Here is a 21442-nt window from a genome sequence, read left to right on the forward strand (position 1 = left end):
GAAGCCAGTGTAAAAGACCACATATGGTATGATTCTATTTATATGAAATATAGAGGATAGGCAAATGCAGAGAAGGAAAATAGATTCAGTGGACTGTTGAAAAGGTTTTAAGGGAAAAAGAGGAGTGACTGCTAATGAATATGGAGTTTCTTTTAGGGGTGATGTAAATGTTCTAAAATTAATAGTGATAGTTACACAACTGTGCATAAGCTTAGAACCACTGAATTGTACACTTTAAGACAGGTGAACCATATGGTATGTGAATTATAGCCAATAAAGCACATTAAATAGTTTAAAATAAACTGGAAAAAGGAAAGCTAAAAACAGCAACAACAGTATTAATAATAATAAATTAGTTCACTTCTCTGGCCTTATCCTCTTCCATTCCCCAATTTACCCCATGTCTCCATACTCCTTGCAATTCCCATATTATGTCTTCCTATTTGATGTCCTGTGAACATATTATATCTGCTTCCTGGAGTTCTCTTCAGCCCTCCTCTGCCTGCCTGCTGCTAAGTCACTTCAGTTGTGTCCGACTCTGTGTGACCCCATAGACAGCAGCCCACCAGGCTCCCCTGTCTCTGGGATTCTCCAGGCAAGAACACTGGAGTGGGTTGCCACTTCCTTCTCCAATGCATGAAAGTGAAAAGTGAAAGTGAAGTTGCTCAGTCGTGCCCGACTTCGCGACCCCATGGATTGCAGCCTACCAGGCTCCTCCATCCATGGGATTTTCCAGGCAAGAGTACTGGAGTGGGTTGCCATTGCCTTCTCCGTCTGCCTGCCTAACTCCTTCATATTTAAAACTAGTCAATCAGAGTAAGCTAATGGCCCAAACGATTGATTCCCAGTGACCTAATATGATAAAATTTACTTCTCTCTCATGTAGACACTCCCCAAGTGTTCAGGGATCCAGGCTCCTTATCTCCATCAGCTCTGCCCGCCCAGGAGTCTTCCACTGTATTCTCTATACCAGGCTGAGAAAACCAGTGGGTCATCAACACAGATAGAACTCGAGGAATTTTCCAAATGATTAATTCACTTTTGAACATGGTATCTTAAGAGATGTCAGGATACCCAGCGGTCTTGGGTTCAGCACAGAGACTGATTTATTAGCTTATAACCCTGTATCTCAAATGCATTGCACTACTCCCCTTCTCCCTACATCTTCAGGAAGAGGTGATTTGCTTTAAAAATTCAAAGATTATTTTTAAGAATAAGAATGCTGAGGGGAGAAAAAGTAGTATTCAACATCTCTATTGAGGAATTGATGATGTAGCACAGGATGGAAACTGAAGCTAAAGGAAACTTTCCTTAAAGGGCTATTTATTAAAAAATGGGAAGCACTCCTTAGGACAAATCAAAGTGTAAACATACAACATCCAGACTTCTTGTATAGGTAAATTAGTGTTCTCAGCTATCTCCTGCTCCCAAATTTCTCTGTCACATTGAGGACGGTTCAAGAGGACTAGAGGACATGTTGGCTGCAGCCAGAGACATTTGAAAGCACTCACTTTTATGGAAGTCATAAGAGAGAAAAATCTCTCTCATGTTTTATTTAGAATCATCCTCGATATATTTATTCTAAAAACACAAAATACACGTAGCCAAATATCATTCTCTGTGTAAAATCTTTCCAAATCTGAAATGCTGAGAATTCAGCTTCTGATAGAATCCATTCACTTTTACAGTTAGCCTGGTAGTGGCACTGAGTTGGCTTTACAAAATCGAATGTGCCTATGCAGCTCATCCCACAGTACCTGTTAATTCGGGCTGACACTTGGAATTTCAGATCTGGTCCCTCCGCGGGGCGGGGCGGGGCCGTAGGCGGGGCCTCCCGCCGGGGAGGCGGGGTGCCGGGAAAGCCGGGGGGCGGGTCTGCTAGTGAAGCCTCGTAGTACCTGAGCGTGCGAGGGTCCGCTGCGCGAGCAGCGTGCTCCGCGAGGCTTCGCTTCACGTGGCATCGCAGTGGACCCCGCAGCTCCCGGCTCTCCGTGCTCCCGGACTGCCAAGAGATGTGAGCATCACGGAGATGCTCGTGGCGAGCGACCGGGAGCCGGCAGAGACGGCGCTGCTCCTGAGGATGGGCTGCGCTGAGAGGCCGATGCAGCCCCGGGGTGTCCGGGGCAAGGGACGGGGACCGCAGCCCGGGACCGGGAGCATCCCGGCGCTGGAGCGGGCGGAAAAGTCGAGAGCCACAGCCGCTGTCCAGTGCTTGCGAAGCCGCCGCCCCTGGGGTGCGCCCCGCGGTTTGTGAGTACTCTGCGTCGCCTGTCCGCAGACGGAAGACGGGGAACACCCCTGGAGAGCTCTACGGGATCCCCACAACCGCCATCGCCTGTTCTCCCCACCTGCCTCAGGGACAGAGTGACTGCCACCCACCATCCCCCCACCACCACCTGCGGACCCGGGGCGAGGGCGGAGGCCCATCAGGGCCGCCCCCTTCCCACCCAGGAGGTGGAGAGTTGACCCCCCTCTCCGCCGTCCGCTCCAGCCAAATTCAACTCCGGTTCTCTCCTCCCGCGGCCCCGAGCCTCCTGACGCCCCCTGGTCCTCCCGCTATCCCCCCTCCCCAGAGACAGGGGAGGAGAAAAGGGGAGCCCAGGGCGTCATGACTGAGCTGAAGGCGAAGGGTCCCCGCGCTGCCCACGTGGCAGGCACAGCGCCCTCGCCCACCCAGGTCGGAGCCCCTCTGCGGGGACGCCCAGACGCGGGCTCCTTCCAGGCGGGCGAGGCCTCGGGCCCGACGCCCACAGCCTCGGGCCTCCCCCTCTCCCTGGACGGGCTGATCTTCCCTCGGCCCTGCCAAGCTCAGGACCTGGACGGGAAGACTCTGGACTCAGAGTCGCTGGCAGACGTGGAGGGGGCGTATTCCAGAGGGGAAGCCGCAGAGGGCGCTGCTGTGAGACCCCCAGAGAAGGACGGCGGGTTGCTGGACAGCGTCCTGGACACCCTGCTGGCGCCCCCGGGCCCTGAGCGGAGCCCCGCCAGCCCCGCCGTCTGCGAGGGCCCCAGCCCTTGGTGCCTCTTTGGCCCTGAGCTTGCCCAAGACGCCCGGGCTGTGCCCGCCGCCCAGGGGGTCCTGCCTACACTCATGAGCCGCCCGGAGAGCAAGGCTGGCGACACCCCCGGGGTGGCCGCCGGCCAGAAGGTGCTGCCCCGGGGCCTGGCGCCGTGCCGGCAGCTGCTGGCCCCGACGGCCTCGAGCCACCCCTGGCCCGCGCCCGCGCGGAGGCCGTCTCCGCAGCCCGCGGTGGTGGAGCTGGAGGAGGACGACTCGGATCCCGAGGGCTCCTCGGGGCCGCCCCTGAAGGGCAAAGCCCGGCCCGCGGGAGGAGACGCGATCAGCGCTCCTGGGACCGCCGCGGGAGGCGTCGCCCCGGTGCCCAAAGAAGATGCCCGCTTCTCAGCGCCCAGGGCCGCCCCGACGGAGCATGACGCGCCCGCCGCGCCCGGGCGCGCCCCGGTGGCCACCGCGGTGATGGACTTCATCCACGTGCCCATCCTGCCGCTCAACTCTGCCTTCCTGGCCGCCCGCACCCGGCAGCTGCTGGAGGGCGACAGCTATGACTGCGGGGCCGCCAGCGCCTTCGCCCCGTCGCGGGGCTCGCCCTCCGCCTCGGCCGCCCCGGGCGCGCCTGGCGACTTCCCCGACTGCGCGTACCAGCCCGAAGCCGAGCCCAAGGACGACGCGTTCTCGCTCTACGGGGACCCGCAGCCGCCCGCCCTGAAGATCAAGGAGGAGGAGGAGGGGGGCGCCGAGGCCGCCGCGCGCTCCCCGCGGCCCTACCTGCTGGCGGGGGCCAGCCCCGCCATCTTCGCCGACTTCCCGCTGGCGCCGCCGTCCAGGCCGGGGGAGGTGGCGGTGCCCGCGGCCGCCACGGGGGCCCCAGGCTCGTCCGCGGCCGCGTCGGGGTCCGCCCTAGAGTGCGTCCTGTACAAGGCGGAGGGCGCGCCGCCCCAGCCGGGCCAGTTCGCGCCGCCGCCCTGCAAGGCTCCGGCCGCGGGCGCCTGCCTCCTGCCGCGGGACCTGCCGTCCACCTCGTCCGCCGCCGCCGCCGGGGCCACCCCTGCACTCTACCCGCCGCTCGGCCTCAACGGGCTCCCCCAGCTCGGCTACCAGGCCGCGGTGCTCAAGGAGGGCCTGCCGCAGGTCTACCAGCCCTATCTCAACTACCTGAGGTGAGGGCTCCGCGCGGCGCGCGAGGACCCCGGTCCGGCCGCCCCCGGCCCCCCGCGCCCGGCTCCCCAGAGTGGCCGCCAGGGGTGGGTGGCCGGGGCGGGGCGCAGCGCAGCTTGGCTTCCTTTTCCTCACCTCTTCTCATTTATTTATTTTTTTTTTTTTTGGCGGGGAGGCACCGCGGGGGCCCAGATTATGCTGTTTCTGGAGTGGGCCTCTCCGACAATGTTTCTAAACTTTCCAGATCTGTGCAGTCCCAAGGCGAACCAGCCGTGAGTTCTAAAAGTGCAGCGTCACTCTGGGTCCGCCGTAGCCCCGCGGAGCCAAAAGGGTGCGGCGAGTCCGGGGTTTTATAAAATGCTTTTCTTCCTAGAAGGACAGTTACCGAGAACGTGCGTTCCGGAGAGGAGATGGTAACGCATCGTTCTCCCGGGCGGGGTGGCGCTGGGTGCCCGGCCAGAACCCAAAGCAGAACCATCTTAGGGGTCTGGACACTTAGCGCTTCATTTTCACCCGAATCTCTAGATTGAAATTAATTTGTGTGTAATATGTTTACGGTCTGGCTTTAAACATCTATCACTGCAGTGCACTGTACGCTAGTATTGTTTCAAGTTCGCTGCTACTTTTAGCATACAAGTTTTGAAAACCGTTTTAATTTACATACGAGAGTTATGGAATTTTAAAGAAAAAAGAACGTGCTCTGGATTTGGAATCTTATATTGTGAATAGTCAAAACAGCGTCAATATATTGAACAATGCTTTAAAAAGACAAACACAGGTACTTGTTTAATTGCAGAGATGACTTTTTAGAATGATTGTACTTTTAGAGCAAAACAACATTTATTGTTTCCCACCGTGCAACAAGGTTATAACATTTGTCAAAAGACTAAATTGATTCTCTGTAGTGAGTTTTGCAGGAATTTTTTTTTACTGAACATAAAATTAAATATTAATTATTTAATATTGGTTGGTACTCCTGATGAGAGTCTAATAACTTGCAAGTCTGATGAATCCAGTAACAGGTAGTATATCAAGTTCAGTTTACTATGTTTTTCAGATCTGTATTTATATATGGCTGTAATTTTTAAAAACCTTTTCACGCTATCTATTCTGGGTTAAGGAAACTTTGGTATTAGATAGTAGTGCACCTAAAAATAAATTGAGTACTTTGTTTTGCGTTTCAAGGCCGGATTCAGAAGCCAGCCAGAGCCCACAGTACAGCTTTGAGTCATTACCTCAGAAGATTTGTTTAATCTGTGGGGATGAAGCATCAGGCTGTCATTATGGTGTCCTCACCTGTGGAAGCTGTAAGGTCTTCTTTAAAAGGGCAATGGAAGGTAGGCTCCTTTCTTGTTGGTTTGATTGTAAATGGACACCATCTAATATTTTACGGATCTTAATTAGCCCTTGCTTCTTCTAAGAAATTATGGTATTTCCATATAACTAAAAATATATGATGATATTTTAACAATATATTTTTATTTATAATAATCTGTATTGAATGTGGTTGGATATTATAATTGCATAATATTTGACTAACACTTTTAATATTAGACAAAGCATATGAATCTTGGAACATGCTAACATTGTTCATTAACTTTAGAGAAACAACTTTGTTCTGATTGAATTTTTATATTTCTATCACATATATTATATGTAAGATAACACTAAATTAAAATTTTCTTCCAAAAGTAAAATGGTAGAAGTCATCAAAATTATATATGTACATATATATTAAACAGTTACCAGTTTTCTTCATAATTATGTCCTTTCCCTATGCATGATATTTATATAATAATTATATAATGGTAATTATAGAAAAAAATGTTTAAAGTTCCCTTTTTGTTTAGTGCAAGCAATTTAAAGCAAAAGAAAAATTTGGACTCCACAGTAATTTAATTTCTGTAGAAATATTTTGCTTTAACTAAGGCTTTCATATTTTTAAAATCATCTAAATTACTTATTTGCCTAATGATTTTAGATTGATTTGCATAATGTATTTCATATTTGAACTTTTATAAAATATGTTTTAATCCTTTCTATCTACACTAAATTCTAAGCCGCCAAGCACATTTATATTTGAAGCTAGAAATACACTTAGACATCATTTCACACTTGAATTCTAGCAATAAGTGTATTTTATAACAAGTGGACATGAGATTATGCTTGTCTCTGGAGTTCTGAGATCACACCTAAACAAGGAACCAAAGATTTGAATGTCTACTTTTTTGCTTCCTGTTTGTGAGTTTTCTGATTTCAAAAGTCCTCTACATATAAGTAGGAAAGGAGGGAGTGGAGAATTTTTACCTTAAGGGAGCATTCAAAGGAGTTGATGTGTATTTAATACACATTTACCCTAAAAGAATATTAACCCAAAAGATGTTTAACAAAAAAATTCACTATCCCTATAGATTGCTAAGATATAATTCTTCATAACTACTATGCCCTTTTAGTGAAAATGATTCTCATCTATTAATGGTATATGTACCCCTCCTACTGAAATTAATACTTCAAAAAATGTAATTGCTCTTGCGGATTTTTAGAATTTGATTGTTTCTCACGAAGGATGGATGTATTTAACTGATGTTGAGCATATGTATTAAACTTCAGGGGGCTTTAATTGCATTTTAAATTAGTTGAGGTGCTGTGGCAAGAGGCCATGTGAGAAAATGGGACAGCTGAGGGTAGTCTTAACTTTCCACTGATGTCATTTACTCATAGTTACTGTTTGAAGCCCTTTGTGTATGTGGAAGAGTTGCTTCTCCAGTGGATAATTGAAGTTACTGTTCCCATCTGACTTTGATCCTGGTTTCCTGAACATTCTCCTCTGCATTAATGTGATTTTCTTTATACTTACAGTTTTATTAGTTTAATTCTTTATTTTTGATTAGTCTAATTCTTAAGTGAATGACCCTGTTGGAGTCCCCCAAAAGCCAGTTTATTCTAGCCCAACTCTCTCTTTCTACAGATATAGAAGTCCTAAAGACACGCATCTAAGTTTCTAAAGAGCATACAGTTAATTGGTAGCTGATTGTTAGTCAACATAGGTTAGATTTTCTTTCATTGTAATGCTTATAAATCAGAGGTGGTATGCAAAAGTAGGCATATGACAGATGCTACTTAATTCTTGAAAGTTACTTCAAAAGTGCGTATAGGACCAAGAATACTCTAATTAAAATATAAATGTTTTCACATCATTATTATCAGAATAGCATCCTAAACATAAAAGATGTCTTCCCAAATTTGCAATGACAAAGCATTTGTTGGACCACTACTGTTGGCATGGTTCTGTTTTAATTTTGAGTAACTGAAATGAAGTACCTTTATTCAACATTGTTTACGAAGAGGAGCTCAAGATAAAAGTTGAAAAATCATTTGGCTGTTAAATGACAAGTAATATTAGTGATCTCTGGACATTGAGAAGAGCTTGTAAAGTGTATATATTCAAGGAAAACTGATGAGATTAAGATTAGACTAAGACTTGAAGATCCATATTAGGAAATTATTACAGTTAAAGGTTAACAAGTTTGGTTGCCAGTGTTTGCTTGAATCAGTCATTTAAGGCAAGAAAATAGAAGGTTCTTTGAGTTTTCAAGAGTGAGAAAGATGAGTAGAAGAATATTTGTAATTGAAGAGAAATACCCAGTTTGAAATCTTAGAGTAAAATAGGGCTGTGTGATGAACAACTTCAAGGTAGAACTATGTGTGGATGCCAGTATGTCCAGAAATTGAATGTCATAGTCAACAATATGAATATTAAATACCAAAGATAATGATGATAATGGCCTTCAGGAGTGCTTTCTATGTGCCTGTGACTATTTTAATGTTGTATTGGTCTTGACCCTTTTTAAGCCATATAGTGTAGACATTATCATCACTTTCAGTTAATAAATGAGGAAACTGCCTTTGTAAATTGCCTTAAATCACAAGAAGCAGTGGAATAGGATTCAAATCCAAGGTGTTTGACCCCAGAATCTATGCCTTCCACCACTACACTTTCTCATAATAGGAAATTCAGTTTCAGCTTCACAAAGAAACAATAGCGGGTTGGAAGGAAAAATATGAGCCAAAAGAGAAAACATCTAAGAAGGTAGAAGGGAATCCTAATGGAGAATGCAATATCAAGGGTGATTGAAAGTGTGTAATGTAAATGGATGGATAATACTAACACCACATTTAGGGCTCCAGTGAAAAGACACATTCAGGAGCCAAGAGCCAGTTTCCCCACCCCTCCTCCAAGTTAGAAGTGGGAGACCATAATGTGTATGGAGAAGTTACTCAGGAAAACTGGATTTCTCTTGGTATGAAACAGAAAAGAGAAGAAGCAGAGAAAAAAGACATCCCTCAGGAAATAGGAGTATGCAGAGGAGAGAAATGACCTCTTAAGCTGAAAAGAAAAAAGAAAGAAAATATTAGCCAAAAAATAGTTGCTTGAATAGCCCATTGCATTCCTTTACTAATACTTGGCGTGAACCAGGAAGTGGTTAGAAATTGCCTTAATGCCTTTCAAGGAGAAGTCATAGTGACCTGCCAGTCCTATAAATGGAGGCCTGTATTAAGAAGGAAAAGATAATTTCTCACTGGCTTACCTCAGTATGCACTGTGATTCGCTCAATGCTAGGAATACTAAACATTCAGTGTGTAATTGTTTGCTAAACGAACCAGTCATAACAAATGATGCCAAGCTTTTATTGTTTGCATATTTTATACTGTGACAGCATTTGTAGTGAATACATTTGATGGAATAGAGTTAGGAAATATTGTTATTACAGTTGAAACATAGTGTTTAGAAGATACGAGGTTAAGTAGATGTTGATGGATTTTTAATTATATTACATTATGCCTCATTTTTCTAAGATTAAGGTATAAATGACAAATAAAATTGTGAGATATTTAAAGTATACCCTGTAATGATTTGATATTACAGGTTCATGGTGAAAGAATTCCTCCCCATCAAATTTTTTAACATACCTCACGTATTTGCCTTTCTTTGTGGCAAGGACATTTAAGTTCTACTCTCTTGGCAAATTTCAGTTATATAATGTTATACAATGTTATCAATTGTAGTCACAGCATTACACATTAGATCCTCAGACCTTATTCACCTTATACCTGAAGGTTTATATCCTTTTACCAGTCTCTCCCTATTTCCCCCCACCCTCCAGCCCCTGGTAACCACTTCTCTGTTCTGTGTTTCTATAAATTCAACTTTTTTTTAAAAATTCCACATGTAATGATATCTGTGGTATTTGTCTCTGTCTGGCTTATTTCATTTAGCATAACATGCTCTATGTTCAGCTAGATTTTTTTTTTGCATTAATTAACCAAATGTTTGTTGAGCACCTGCTGTATGCTGGGGACTATACTAGGTGCTGGTTGAAAAGTAAAACAGGACAGACCTAACTGGTTGTAGCACTAGTGGAGTTTTTAGTGTAGTAGAAGAAAGGGACATTCTATCAGTTAGTATGCATTTAACAAGTTATATATTATATATTAACGAGTTATGCCTGGACAACTAGTCACTTGACCCATCTGACAGATGCTGGGGATGGTGGGGAAGTCTTTAGAATTAGAAAGACACCCTCATAAGCAGTCTTCCCAGGTGGTCCTGGTGGTGAAGAATTCACCTGCCAATGCAGGAGACATAAGAGACGTGGGTTCCATCTCTCGGTTGGGAAGATCCCCTGGAGGAGGAAACGGCAACCCACTCCAGTATTCTTGCCAGTAGAGTCCCATGGATAGAGGAGGCTTGCAGGCTGCAATCCATGGGGTCACAAAAAGTCAGACACAACTGAGCATCTGAGTACATCATAAGCAGACCACAGAGGAAACAGAACAGAAATGAAGTATTTTTAAGAATAGCATATTTCTTTCTGAAGTTGAATGGAGTTGGTGTCATAGTCTAAAAATGAAAACTGACGTGCTAGCATCATTCTCTGTGGTATGACTTCTAAAGCAGAAATGATGAACATTCAAATTTGTGAAAGCTTATTTTTAAGAGCAATTTTAGGTTTATAGCAAAATTGAGAGGCTAGTACAGAGATTCCCTATGTACCTCCTGTGAGTGCACGTGCATAGCTTCTCTTATTATCAAAATTCTCCACCAGAGTAGTATGTTTGTTGCAACTGATGAATCTACGTCAACACATCCTAATCACCAAAAATCCATAGTTTACATTAGGGCTCACTCTTGGTTTTGTACCATTGAGTGGATCTGGACAAATGTATGATGACATATATCCATGGTTAGAGTTTCATACAGAGTATTTTCACTGCCTGCCCAAATCCTCTGTGATCTTCTGTTCATCCCTTTCTCATCCCCAACTCCTGTCAACCACTAATATTTATATTGTCCCCATAGTTTTGCCTTTTCCAGAATGTCATATAGTTGGAATCATACAGTAGGAAGCCTTTTCAAATTAGCTTTTTCCCTTAGCAATATGCACTGAAGCTTCCTCCATGTGAAAGCCTCATTTCTTTTTAGTGCTGAATAACATTCCGTTGTCTGAATATACCACAGTTTATTTATTCATTGATCTACTGAAGGACACCTTGGTTGCTTCCAGGTTTTGGCAGTTATGAATAAAGCTGCTCTAAAGATTTGTCTGCAAGTATTTGTGTGAACATCAGTTTTCAACTCCTCAGGGCAAATACCAGACTTTCTTGGTGGCTCAGTGGTGTAGAACTCGCCTACCAAAGCAGAAGTTGTGGGTTCGATCCCTGGATCAGAAAGATCCCCTGGAGAAGGAAATGGCTGGGGGAGTCTGGCAGGCTTCAGTCCAAGGGGTCGCAAAAGACTTGGACATGACTTAGCAATTAAACAACAGCAGCAGGGCAAATACCAAGGAGTGCAGTGGCTTGGTTGTATGGTAAGAGTATGTTTAGTTTTAGAAGAAACCACAAAATTGTCATCCAAAGAGGCTGTATCATTTTACATTCCCACTGGCAATAATCTAGAGTTTGTCTTATTCCATGTCCTTGCCAGCATTTGTGTTTCTAGTGCTTCAGATGTTCTCCATTCTAACAGGCATGTAGTGCTAGCTCATTGTTGTTTTGACTTAAATTTCCCTGATGACATATTATGTGAAGTATATTTTCATATGCTTATTTGACGTATATATCTTCCTTGGTGATGTGTTTATTATAGTTTTTGGCCCATTTTTTAGTTGTGTTTTTTTTTTTTTCTGTTGAGTTTTAAAGGGTTTTTTGTGGATTGTTTTTGTTTGTTTTTTGGATAAGAGACCTTTATCCAATAGGTATTTTGCAAATATTTTCTCCCACTCTGTCTTTTTGTTCTTTTGGTAGTGTCTTTTACATGGTAGACAAATTCATTTTTAATGAAATATGGTTTCTCAGTTCTTTCTTTCATGGATTATGACTCTGGTATTATATCTGAAAAATGTCATCAAACTCAAGGTCATGTGGATTTTCTCCTAGGTTATCTTTTAGTAGTTTTATAGTTTGGAATTTTATGTTTAGTTCTCTGATCCATTCTGAGTAGATTTGTGAAGGGTGTAATGTCTGTGTCAAGATTGATTTTTTTGCATATGGATGTCCAGGGTTGTTCTAGTACTATTTGTAAAGAGTGTCTTTTTTCTATTGTAGTACCATTTCTCTATTATTTTTTAAATTGATTTATTCATTTTAATTGGGGGCTAATTAGTCTATAATACTGTAGGGGTTTTGCCATACATTAACATGAATCAGCCATGGGTGTACATGTGTTCCCCACCCTGAACCCTCCCTCCCACTTGCCTCCCCATCCCATCCCTCAGGGTCATCCCAGTGCACCAGCCCCCAGCACCCTGTCTCATGCATCAAACCTGGACTGGTGATCTATTTCACATATGGTAATATACATGTTTCAGTGCCATTCTCCCAAACCATCCCACCCTCACTGTCTTCCACAGAGTCCAAAAGACTATCCATCTGTGTCTCTTTTGCTGTCTCGCATACAGGGTCATCATCACCATCCTTCTAAATTCCATATATATGCGTTAGTATACTGTATTGGTGTTTTTCTTTCTGGCTTACTTCACTCTGTATATTAGGCTCCAATTTTATCCACCTCTTTACAAATGATTCAAATGCATTCTTTTTAATAGCTGAGTAATATTCCATTGTGTGTATGTACCACCGCTTTCTTATCCATTCATCTGCTGATGGGCATCTAGGTTGCTTCCATGTCCTGGCTATTATAAACAGTGCTGTGATGAACATTGGGGTACACGTGTCTCTTTCAATTCTGGTTTCCTTGGTGTGTATGCCCAGCAGTGGGATTGCTGGGCCGTATGGCAGTTCTATTTCCAGTTTTTTTAAGGAATCTCCATACTGTTCTCTGTAGTGGCAGTACTAGTTTGCACTCCCACTAATAGGGTAAGAGAGTTCCCTTTTCTCTGCTCCTTCTCCAGCATTTATTGTTTGTAGATTTTTTGATAGCAGCCATTCTGACTGGTGTTTGATGGTACCTCATTGTGGTTTTGATTTGCATTTCTCTGATAATTAGTGATGTTGAGCCTCTTTTCATGTGTTTGTTACCATCTGTATGTCTTCTGTGGAGAAAGGTCTATTTAGTTCTTTGGCCCATTTTTTGATTGGGTCATTTATTTTTCTGGTATTGAGCTGCATGAGCTGCTTGTATATTTTTGAGATTAATTCTTTGTCAGTTGCTTCATTTGCTATTATTTTCTCCCATTCTGAAGGCTGACTTTTTACTTTGCTTATAGTTTCCTTCATTGTGCAAAAGCTTTTAAGTTTAATTATGTCCCATTTGTTTATTTTTGCTTCTATTTCCAATATTCTGGGAGTTGGGTCAGAGAGGCTTCTGCTGTGGTTTATGTCAGAGAGTGTTTTGCCTATGCTCTCCTCTAGGAGTTTTATAATTCCTGGTCTTATGTTTAGATCTTTAATCCATTTTGAGTTTATTTTTGTGTATGGTGTTAGAAAGTGTTCTAGTTTCATTCTTTTACAAGTGGTTGACCAGTTTTCCCACCACCACTTGTTAAAGAGATTGTCTTTAATCCACTGTATATTCTTGCCTCCTTTGTCAAAGATAAGGTGTCTATAGGTGCATGGATTTATCTCTGGGCTTTCTATTTTGTTCCATTGATCGATATTTCTGTCCCTTGCCAGTACCATGCTCTCTTGATGACTGTAGCTTTCTGTCTGAAGCACAGTCTGAAGTCAGGCAGGTTGATTCCTCCAGTTCCATTCTTTTTCTCAGGATTGCTTTGGCTATTTGAGGTTTTTTTTTTGTTTTTCCTTACCAATTGTGAACTTATTTGTTCTAGTTCTCCGAAAAATACTGTTGGTAGCTTGATAGGGATTTCATTGAATCTTTAGATTGCTTTGGATAGTATACTCATTTTCACTTTATTGATTATTTTTCTGATCCATTAACATGGTATATTTCTCCATCTATTTGTGTCATCTTTGATTTTTTTCATCAGTGTTTTATAGTTTTCTATATATAGATCTTTTGTTTCTTTAGGTAGATTTATTCCTAAGTATTTTATTATTTTCATTACAATGGTGAATGGGATTGTTTCCTTAATTTCTCTTTCTGTTTTCTGATTGTTAGTGTATAAGAATACAAGGGATTTCTGTGTATTAATTTTATATCCTGCAACTTTACTATATTCACTGATTGATTAGCTCTAGTAATTTTCTAGTGGTGTCTTTAGAGTTTTCTAAGTAGAGGATCATGTCATCTGCAAACAATGAGTTTTACTTCTTCCTTTCCAATCTGGATTCCTTTTATTTCTTTTTCTTCTCTGATTGCTGTGGCAAAAACTTCTGAAACTATGTTGAATAGTAGTGGTGAGAGTGGGCACCCTTGTATTATTCTTGACTTCAGGGGAAATGCTTTTAGTTTTTCACCATTGAGGATAAAGTTTGCTCTGGGTTTATCATATATGGCTTTTATTATGTTGACGTATGTTCCTTCTGTGCCTGCTTTCTGGAGAGTTTTTATCATAAATGGATGTTGAATTTTGTCAAAGGCTTTCTCTGCATCTGTTGAGATAATCATATAATTTTATCTTTCTGTTTGTTAATGTGGTATATCACATTGATTGGTTTGCAAATATTGAAGAATCCTTGCATCTCTGAGATAAAGTCCACTTGGTCATGATGTATAATCTGTTTACTATGTTGTTGGATTCTGTTTGCTAGAATTTTGTTGAGGATTTTTGCATGTATGTTCATCAGTGATACTGGCTTTTGTTTTCTTTTTTGTGGCTTCTTTGTCTAGTTTTGATATTAGGGTGATGGTGGCCACGTAGAATGAGTTTGGCAGTTTACCTTCATCTGCAATTTTCTGGAACAGTTTGAGGATAGTTGTTAGCTCTTCTCTAAATTTTTGGTAGAATTCACCCATGAAGCCATCTGATCCTGTGCTTTTGTTTGTTGGAAGATTTTTTATCACAGTTTTGATTTCTGTGCTTCTGATGGGTCTGTTAATATTTTATATGTCTTCCTGGTTCAGTTTTGTAAGATTATACTTATCTAAGAATTCGTCCATTTCTTCCAAGTTGTCCATTTTATTGGCATATAGTTGCTGATAATAGTCTTTTATGATCCTTTGTATTTCTGTGTTGTCTGTTGTGATTTCTCCATTTTCATTTCTAATTTTGTTGATTTGATTCTTCTCCCTTTTTTTCTTATTAGTCTGGCTAATGGTTTTTGTATTTTATTTATCTCCTCAAAGAACCAGCTGTTAGTTTTGTTGATTTTTGCTATGGTCTCCTTTGTTTCTTTTTCATTTATTTCTGCCCTAATTTTTATGATTTCTTTCCTTCTACTAACCCTGGGGTTCTTCATTTCTTCCTTGCTTTAGGAGTAAAGTTAGGTTATTTAGTTGATTTTTCTCTTGTTTCCTGAGGTAAGCCTGTATTCCTATGAACTTTCCTCTTAGCACTGCTTTTATTGAATCCCACAGGGTTTGGGTGGTTGTGTTTGCATTTTCATTTGTTTCTATGCATATTTTTATTTCTTTTTTGATTTGGTCTGTGATTGTTGGTTATTTATAAGCATGTTGTTTAGCCTCTGTATGTTTGTATTTTTAATCGTGTTTTTTTTTTTTTCATGCAGTTGATATCTAATCTTATTGCATTGTGATCAGAAAAGATGCTTGGACTGATTTCACTTGTTTTGAATTTACCAAGGCTAGATTTATGGCCCAGGATATGATCTATCCTGGAGAATATTCCATGTGTACTTGAGAAAAAAGTGAAATTCATTGTTTTGGGGGTGAAATGTCCTGGATATCAATTAGGTCTAACTGGTCCATTGTATCATTTAAAGTTTGTGTTTCCTTGCTAATTTTCTGTTTGGTTGATGGTGTGAGTGGGGTATTAAAGTCTCCCACTGTAATTATGTTATTGTTAATTTCCCCTTTCATACTTGTTAGCATTTGCCTTACATATTGCAGTGCTTCTATGTTGGGTGCATATATATTTATAATTGTTGTATCTTCTTCTTGGATTGATCCTTTGATCATTATGTAGTGTCCTTCTTTATCTCTTTTCATGATGTTTGTTTCAAAGTCTATTTTATCTGATATGAGTATTGCTACTTCTGCTTTCTTTTGTTCCCCATTTGCATGAAATATCTTTTTCCAGCCCTTCACTTTTAGCCTGTATGTGTCCCTTTTGAGGTGGGTCTCTTGTAGACAGCATATATAAGGGTCTTATTTTTCTATCCATTCAGTCAGTCTTTGTCTTTTGGTTCAAGCACTCAACCCATTTACTTTTAAGTTAATTATTGATAAGTATGATCCCATTGCCACTTACTTTATTGTTTTGGGTTCGAGTTTATAAGCCTTTTCTGTGTTTCCTGTCTAGAGAAGACCCTTTAGCATTTGTTGAAGGGATGGTTTGGTGGTGCTGAATTCTCTCAGCTTTTGCTTGTCTATAGAGCTTTTGATTTCTCCTTCATATTTGAATGAGATACTTACTAGGAATAATAATCTTGGTTGTAGATTTTTCTCTTTCACCACATTAAGTATGCCTGGCCATTCCCTTCTGGCCTGAAGAATTTCTATTGAAAGATCAGCTGTTATCCTTGTGGGAATCCCCTTGTGTGTTATTTGTTGCTTTTCCCTTGCTGTTTTTAATATTTGCTCTTTGTGTTTGATCCTTGTTAATTTGATTAATATGTGTTTCACCTTGGGTTTATCCTGTTTGGGACTCTCTGGGTTTCTTGATCTTGGGTGGCTATTTCCTTCCTCATTTTAGGGAAGGTTTCAACTATTATCTCCTCAAGTATTTTCTCATGGTCTTTCTTTTTGTCTTCTTCTTCTGGACTGCTATGATTTGAATGTTGGGGTGTTTAACATTGTCCCAAAGGTCTCTGAGGTTGTCCTCATTTCTTTTAATTCTTTTTCTTTTTTCCTCTGTGCTTCATCTATTTCCACCATTCTACCTTCCACCTCACTTATCCTATCTTGTGCCTCAGTTATTCTACTGTTGGCTCCCTCAGAGTGCTTTTGATCTCAGTTATTGCATTATTCATTATCGATTGACTCTTTTTTATTTCTTCTAGGTCCTTGTTAAACATTTTTTGTATCTTCTGAATCCTTGTCACTAGTCTATTTATCTGTAACTCCATTTTGTTCTCAAGGTTTTGGATCATCTTTACTATTAGTATTCTGAATTCTTTTTCAGGTAGACTGCCTAGCTCTTCCTCTTTTGTTTGGTTTGGTGGGCATTTATCATGGTCCTTTACCTGCTGAATATTTCCCTGCCTTTTCATTTTTTTAGATTACTGTGTTTGCGGTGGCCTTTCTGTAGGCTGGAATTTTGTGGTTTCTCTTTATTGTGGAGGTTGCTCCCTGTGGGTGGGATTAGACTAGTGGTTTGCCAAGGTTTCCTGGTTAGGGAAGCTCACGTTGGTGTTCTGGTGGGTGGAGCTGGATCTCTTCTCTCTGGAGTGCAATGAAGTGTCCTGTATGAAGTTTTGGGGTATCTGTGGGTTTGGTGTGACTTTGGGCAGCCTGTATTTTAATGATCAGGGCTGTGTTCCTGCTGTGCTGGAGAATTAGTGTGCTAGTGTGCTATGTCTTGCTCTGGAACTTGTTGGTTCTTGGGTGGAGCTTGGTTTCAGTGTAGGTATGCAGGCTTTTGGATGAGTTCTTGTCGATTAATGTTCCCTGGAGTCAGGAGTTTTCTGATGTTTTCAAGTTTTGGAGTTAAGCCTTCTGCCTCTGGCTTTCAGCCTTATTCTTACAGTAGCCTCAAGACTTCTCCATCCATCCAGCACCGATGATAAAACATCTAGGTTAATGATGAAGAGATTCTCCACAGTGAGAGACACCCAGAGAGGTTCACAGAGTTACATGGAGAAGAGGGAGGAGGGAGATAGAGGTGACCAGGAGGAGAAGATGGGGAGTCAAAAGGGGAGAGACCAATCTAGCCAGTAATCAGTTCCCTAAGTGTTCTCCACAGCCTGGAATACCCGGAGAGATTCACAGAGTTAAGTAGAGAAGAGAAGGTGCAGGGAAATAGAGGTGACCTGGGGGAGAAAAGGGAGAATCAAAAGGGGAGAGAACAATAAAGCCAGTAATCACACCTCTAAGTGAAAATGAATAGTGAAGATTAGATTCTTAAAGGTACAAAATTAATAACAAATACCTAAATGCAAAGGTTAAAAATCTAGAGTAGAGGTTAGACTCTCATAAATAAATATTAAAAATACAAAACAAAATCAATCACAAAAATTATAAAAAATATGTACATGGAATTTGCTTTAAAAATAGGTTTTCATCTTTTTTGCAAGATAATAGGTTATAAAAATGAAAATTAAAGGAGTAATTAATAAAGAACTTAATAAAAAACTAAAAATGATAATAGTAAAAATATATCTAGGAACTTATCTGGAGCTGTTGTGGGTAGTGGGGGTCAGTTCAGTTTCAGATAGTTCCTTGTTCCAGCTTGCACTTGTTCTCAAGGTCTTTGCTGCTGCTGCTGCTGCTAAGTCGCTTCAGTCGTGTCTGACTCTGTGCAACCCCATAGATGGCAGCCCACCAGGCTCCCCTGTCCCTGGGATTCTCCAGGCAAGAACGCTGGAGTGGGTCGCCATTTCCTTCTCCAATGCATGAAAGTGAAAAGTGAAGTCACTCAGTCGTGTCCAACTCTTAGTGACTCCATGGACTGCAGCCTACCAGGCTCCTCCATCAATGGGATTTTCCAGGCAAGAGTACTGGAGTAGGGTGCCAGTCTATAGGCCCCCTCCAGTGCTTAGTTGGTGTTAACTGCAGGGTTTTAATCTGTTGCACCTGTCACTTCCAAAGTGGTTCCCTCTTCTTTGTTTATTTTGACTTCCTCTGTTTGCAAGTCACTTCAGTGTCTAATATCCACCCTTACACAAGGCGGTGAAGGTGGTCACTTATTTAGGCTCACTTGTTCAGTTGTGCTGGGGGAAGGGAGGAACACTGTAAACAAATATTGCTGGCATGTGTGGGGAGTGCTCAAAGGGTATGGACCACACTGGGTTTGCCCCACTCACAGCGTCTGTGCTTTCCCAATCTATACTGCTCAGGCCCAGGGTGCTCTGCAGGGGCACTGTCCAAAGTGGGTTCTGCATTTCGTGTACTTCCCAGGTCTAAGCCACTCAGGTTCTGTAAGGGCACAGACTTGGTTGGGCATGCATTTTGTGCCCTTTCCAGGTCTGAGCAGCTCAGGTGACCAGGTGCTTGGCAAGCACGCTATCCTAGGTGGGCAGTGCATCTTAGTTACCTTCCCAGTCCCAGGCGTTCTGTGTGTCTCCTCTGGAGAGCTGATCTCTGGCTGTAACCCTCCTGGCAGATGTCAACCATCCACTATCCCAGGAAGACTTGGTTAGCAACTGGGGGCATGCTAACAGTTTGATGGAGGATGTGTCTCTGGGGCTGAGACTGCCCCTCACCTTCTGGCTTTGGCTGCCACCCTCCTGCCTCTCTGCCTCTAGAAGGGGAGGGCCAGTGTGCAGCTGGCTAGCTCTCCTTTGGTGTCGCTCAATCCTTTGTTCTGTGAGCAGGCCAGGCTGTGCCTTGGTTAGAGCTTTTCATGGGAAAGTTCTCTCTCCCTTTTTCTTTTCTCTCTCCCTGGCTATCCCACAGTTTGGGTTGCTATCTCACGTTAGCTCCCTCAGATTGTCCTCAGGGCATTCAGGCCTGGTCCTTACCCTAAGCATGAAACCTGCGCCTCCCTGTCCAGCCCTCGCTGGCTGGTGATGGCCACAAGCATCTGGGCTACTTCTCCACTGGCAGTTGCGGTTAGGTATGTATTCTGTGGGTTTTAGTTTTTTTTTTTTTTCCCTCCCAGTTATGTTGCCCTCTGAGATTCCAAAACTCCTCAAAGACCTCCCTGTGAGAGGGTTTCCTGGTGCTTGGAAAGTTCTACTTCACGACTCCCTCCCCGGGATGAGTCTCTGTCCCTAACTCTTTTGTTTCTCTCTCTGTCTTTTATATTTTGTCCTCCTTCCTTTTGAAGCGAATGGGCTGCCTTTCTGGGTGCCTGGTGTCATCTGCCAGCATTCAGAAGTTGTTCTGTGGAAGTTGCTCAGCATTCACATGAATTTTTGATGAATTTGTGGGGGAGAAAGTGGTCTTCCCATCCTATTCCTCTGCCATCTTAGGACCACCTCCTCCTTATTTCTCTTTTATTAGAGATAAGTTGACTGTATTTATATGGTTCTGTTTTTAGGCTTTCTGTTCTGTTCAATTGATATATTTGTCTGTTCTTTCACAATGTCTTAATTATTTTAGCTTTGTTGTAAGTGTTGAAGTCAAGTAATGTCAATCCACCAACTTCAATATTGTATTGCCTATCATAAGTCATTCGCCTCTCCATATAAACTTTAGAATCATTGTGTTAAAATCCATAAAATAGCCTTCTGGGATTTTGATTGGGCTTATACCATTGGGTTGAAGGAGAATGTTAAATTATGATGTATATTTACTTAAGAAACATATGGCATAGCATGATGTGACTTCTATGCCTGGTAACATGGTATGAAAATTACCTGTATTCCTTTCCTTTATGAACACCCATGCTGGAAAATGTATAACACATATAACTCTATTAGTAAGTGAACTGCTCAACCTGTAAGAAAGAAAGAAAAGAAAATCCCCAAACAAGGAGGAAATGGAAAATTAGAGTGGGAAACAGGTATTGATGCTTTGACTATCCTAATGGGCTGTGGCAACTCAGTTACCCGTGGGCTTGGCCTTTCATCACCAGAAAGGAGTGGGGACCAAAAGGAGGAATTGGGAAGTGATTTCCATTTTCCTGAGCTCATGACTTCTAAGGACTAGTAGAAAGATGGACTGTTTTAAAAATCTGTCCCACTCTCATTTAAACAAAGAAACTTCTTTGTTTTGGCCTTGATGTGGAAGAAGGTGGGTGATTTCCCTGTGAATTTGTAACCACAGTCCTGTCAGTGCTCAGATCTTAATTTCTTGACAGTCTTCAACTCAGTTGAGGTCAGTCGCTCAGTCATGTCCGACTCTTTGCGACCCCATGAATCTCAGCACACCAGGCCTCCCTGTCCATCACCAACTCCCGAAGTTCACTCAGACTCACGTCCATCGACTCAGTGATACCATCCAGCCATCTCATCCTCTGTTGTCCCCTTCTCCTCCTGCCCCCAATCCCTCCCAGCATCAGAGTCTTTTCCAATGAGTCAACTCTTCACATGAGGTAGCCAAAGTACTGGAGTTTCAGCTTTAGCATCATTCCTTCCAAAGAAATCCCAGGGCTGATCTCCTTCAGAATAGACTGGTTCGATCTCCTTGCAGTCCAAGGGACTCTCAAAGAGTCTTCCCCAACACCACAGTTCAAACACATCAATTCTTCGGTGCTCAGCCTTCTTCACAGCCCAACTCTCACATCCATACATGACCACAGAAAAAACCATAGCCTTTACTAGACAGACCTTAGTTGGCAAAGTATATCTCTGCTTTTCAATATGCTATCTAGGTTGGTCATAACTTTTCTTCCAAGAAAAGTCTTTTAATTTCATGGTTGCATTCACCATCTGCAGTGATTTTGGAGCCTCCCAAAATAAAGTCTGACACTGTTTCCACTGTTTCCCCATCTATTTCCCATGAAGTGATGGGACTGGATGCCATGATCTTCGTTTTCTGAATGTTGAGCTTTAAGCCAACTTTTTCATTCTCCTCTTTCACTTTCATCAAGAGGCTTTTTAGTTCCTCTTCACTTTTTGCCATAAGAGTGTTGTCATCTGCATATCTGAGGTTATTGATATTTCTCCCAGCAATCTTGA

The 21442-nt window shown here is 42.5% G+C and overlaps 1 protein-coding gene across 2 annotated transcripts in view; it reads left to right on the forward strand.

Moving 5' to 3' along the window:
- The first annotated feature begins 2477 nt into the window (after nt 1-2477).
- The window catches only part of PGR (progesterone receptor), a 115515-nt gene continuing 96550 nt past the window's right edge, over nt 2478-21442 (forward strand). The window contains exons 1-2 of one of the 2 annotated variants that reach the window (XM_040257872.1): nt 2478-4179; nt 5363-5514. In XM_040257872.1, coding sequence (XP_040113806.1) covers nt 2609-4179; nt 5363-5514 — 1723 coding nt within the window. In that variant the 5' untranslated portion in view covers nt 2478-2608. The remainder of the gene's footprint in view (nt 4180-5362; nt 5515-21442) is intronic. The other variant, XM_040257873.1, reaches the window with a different exon arrangement.

Source organism: Oryx dammah, unplaced genomic scaffold (genome assembly GCF_014754425.2).
Source record: "Oryx dammah isolate SB20612 unplaced genomic scaffold, SCBI_Odam_1.1 HiC_scaffold_17, whole genome shotgun sequence".
Taxonomy (NCBI): Eukaryota; Metazoa; Chordata; class Mammalia; order Artiodactyla; family Bovidae; genus Oryx; species Oryx dammah.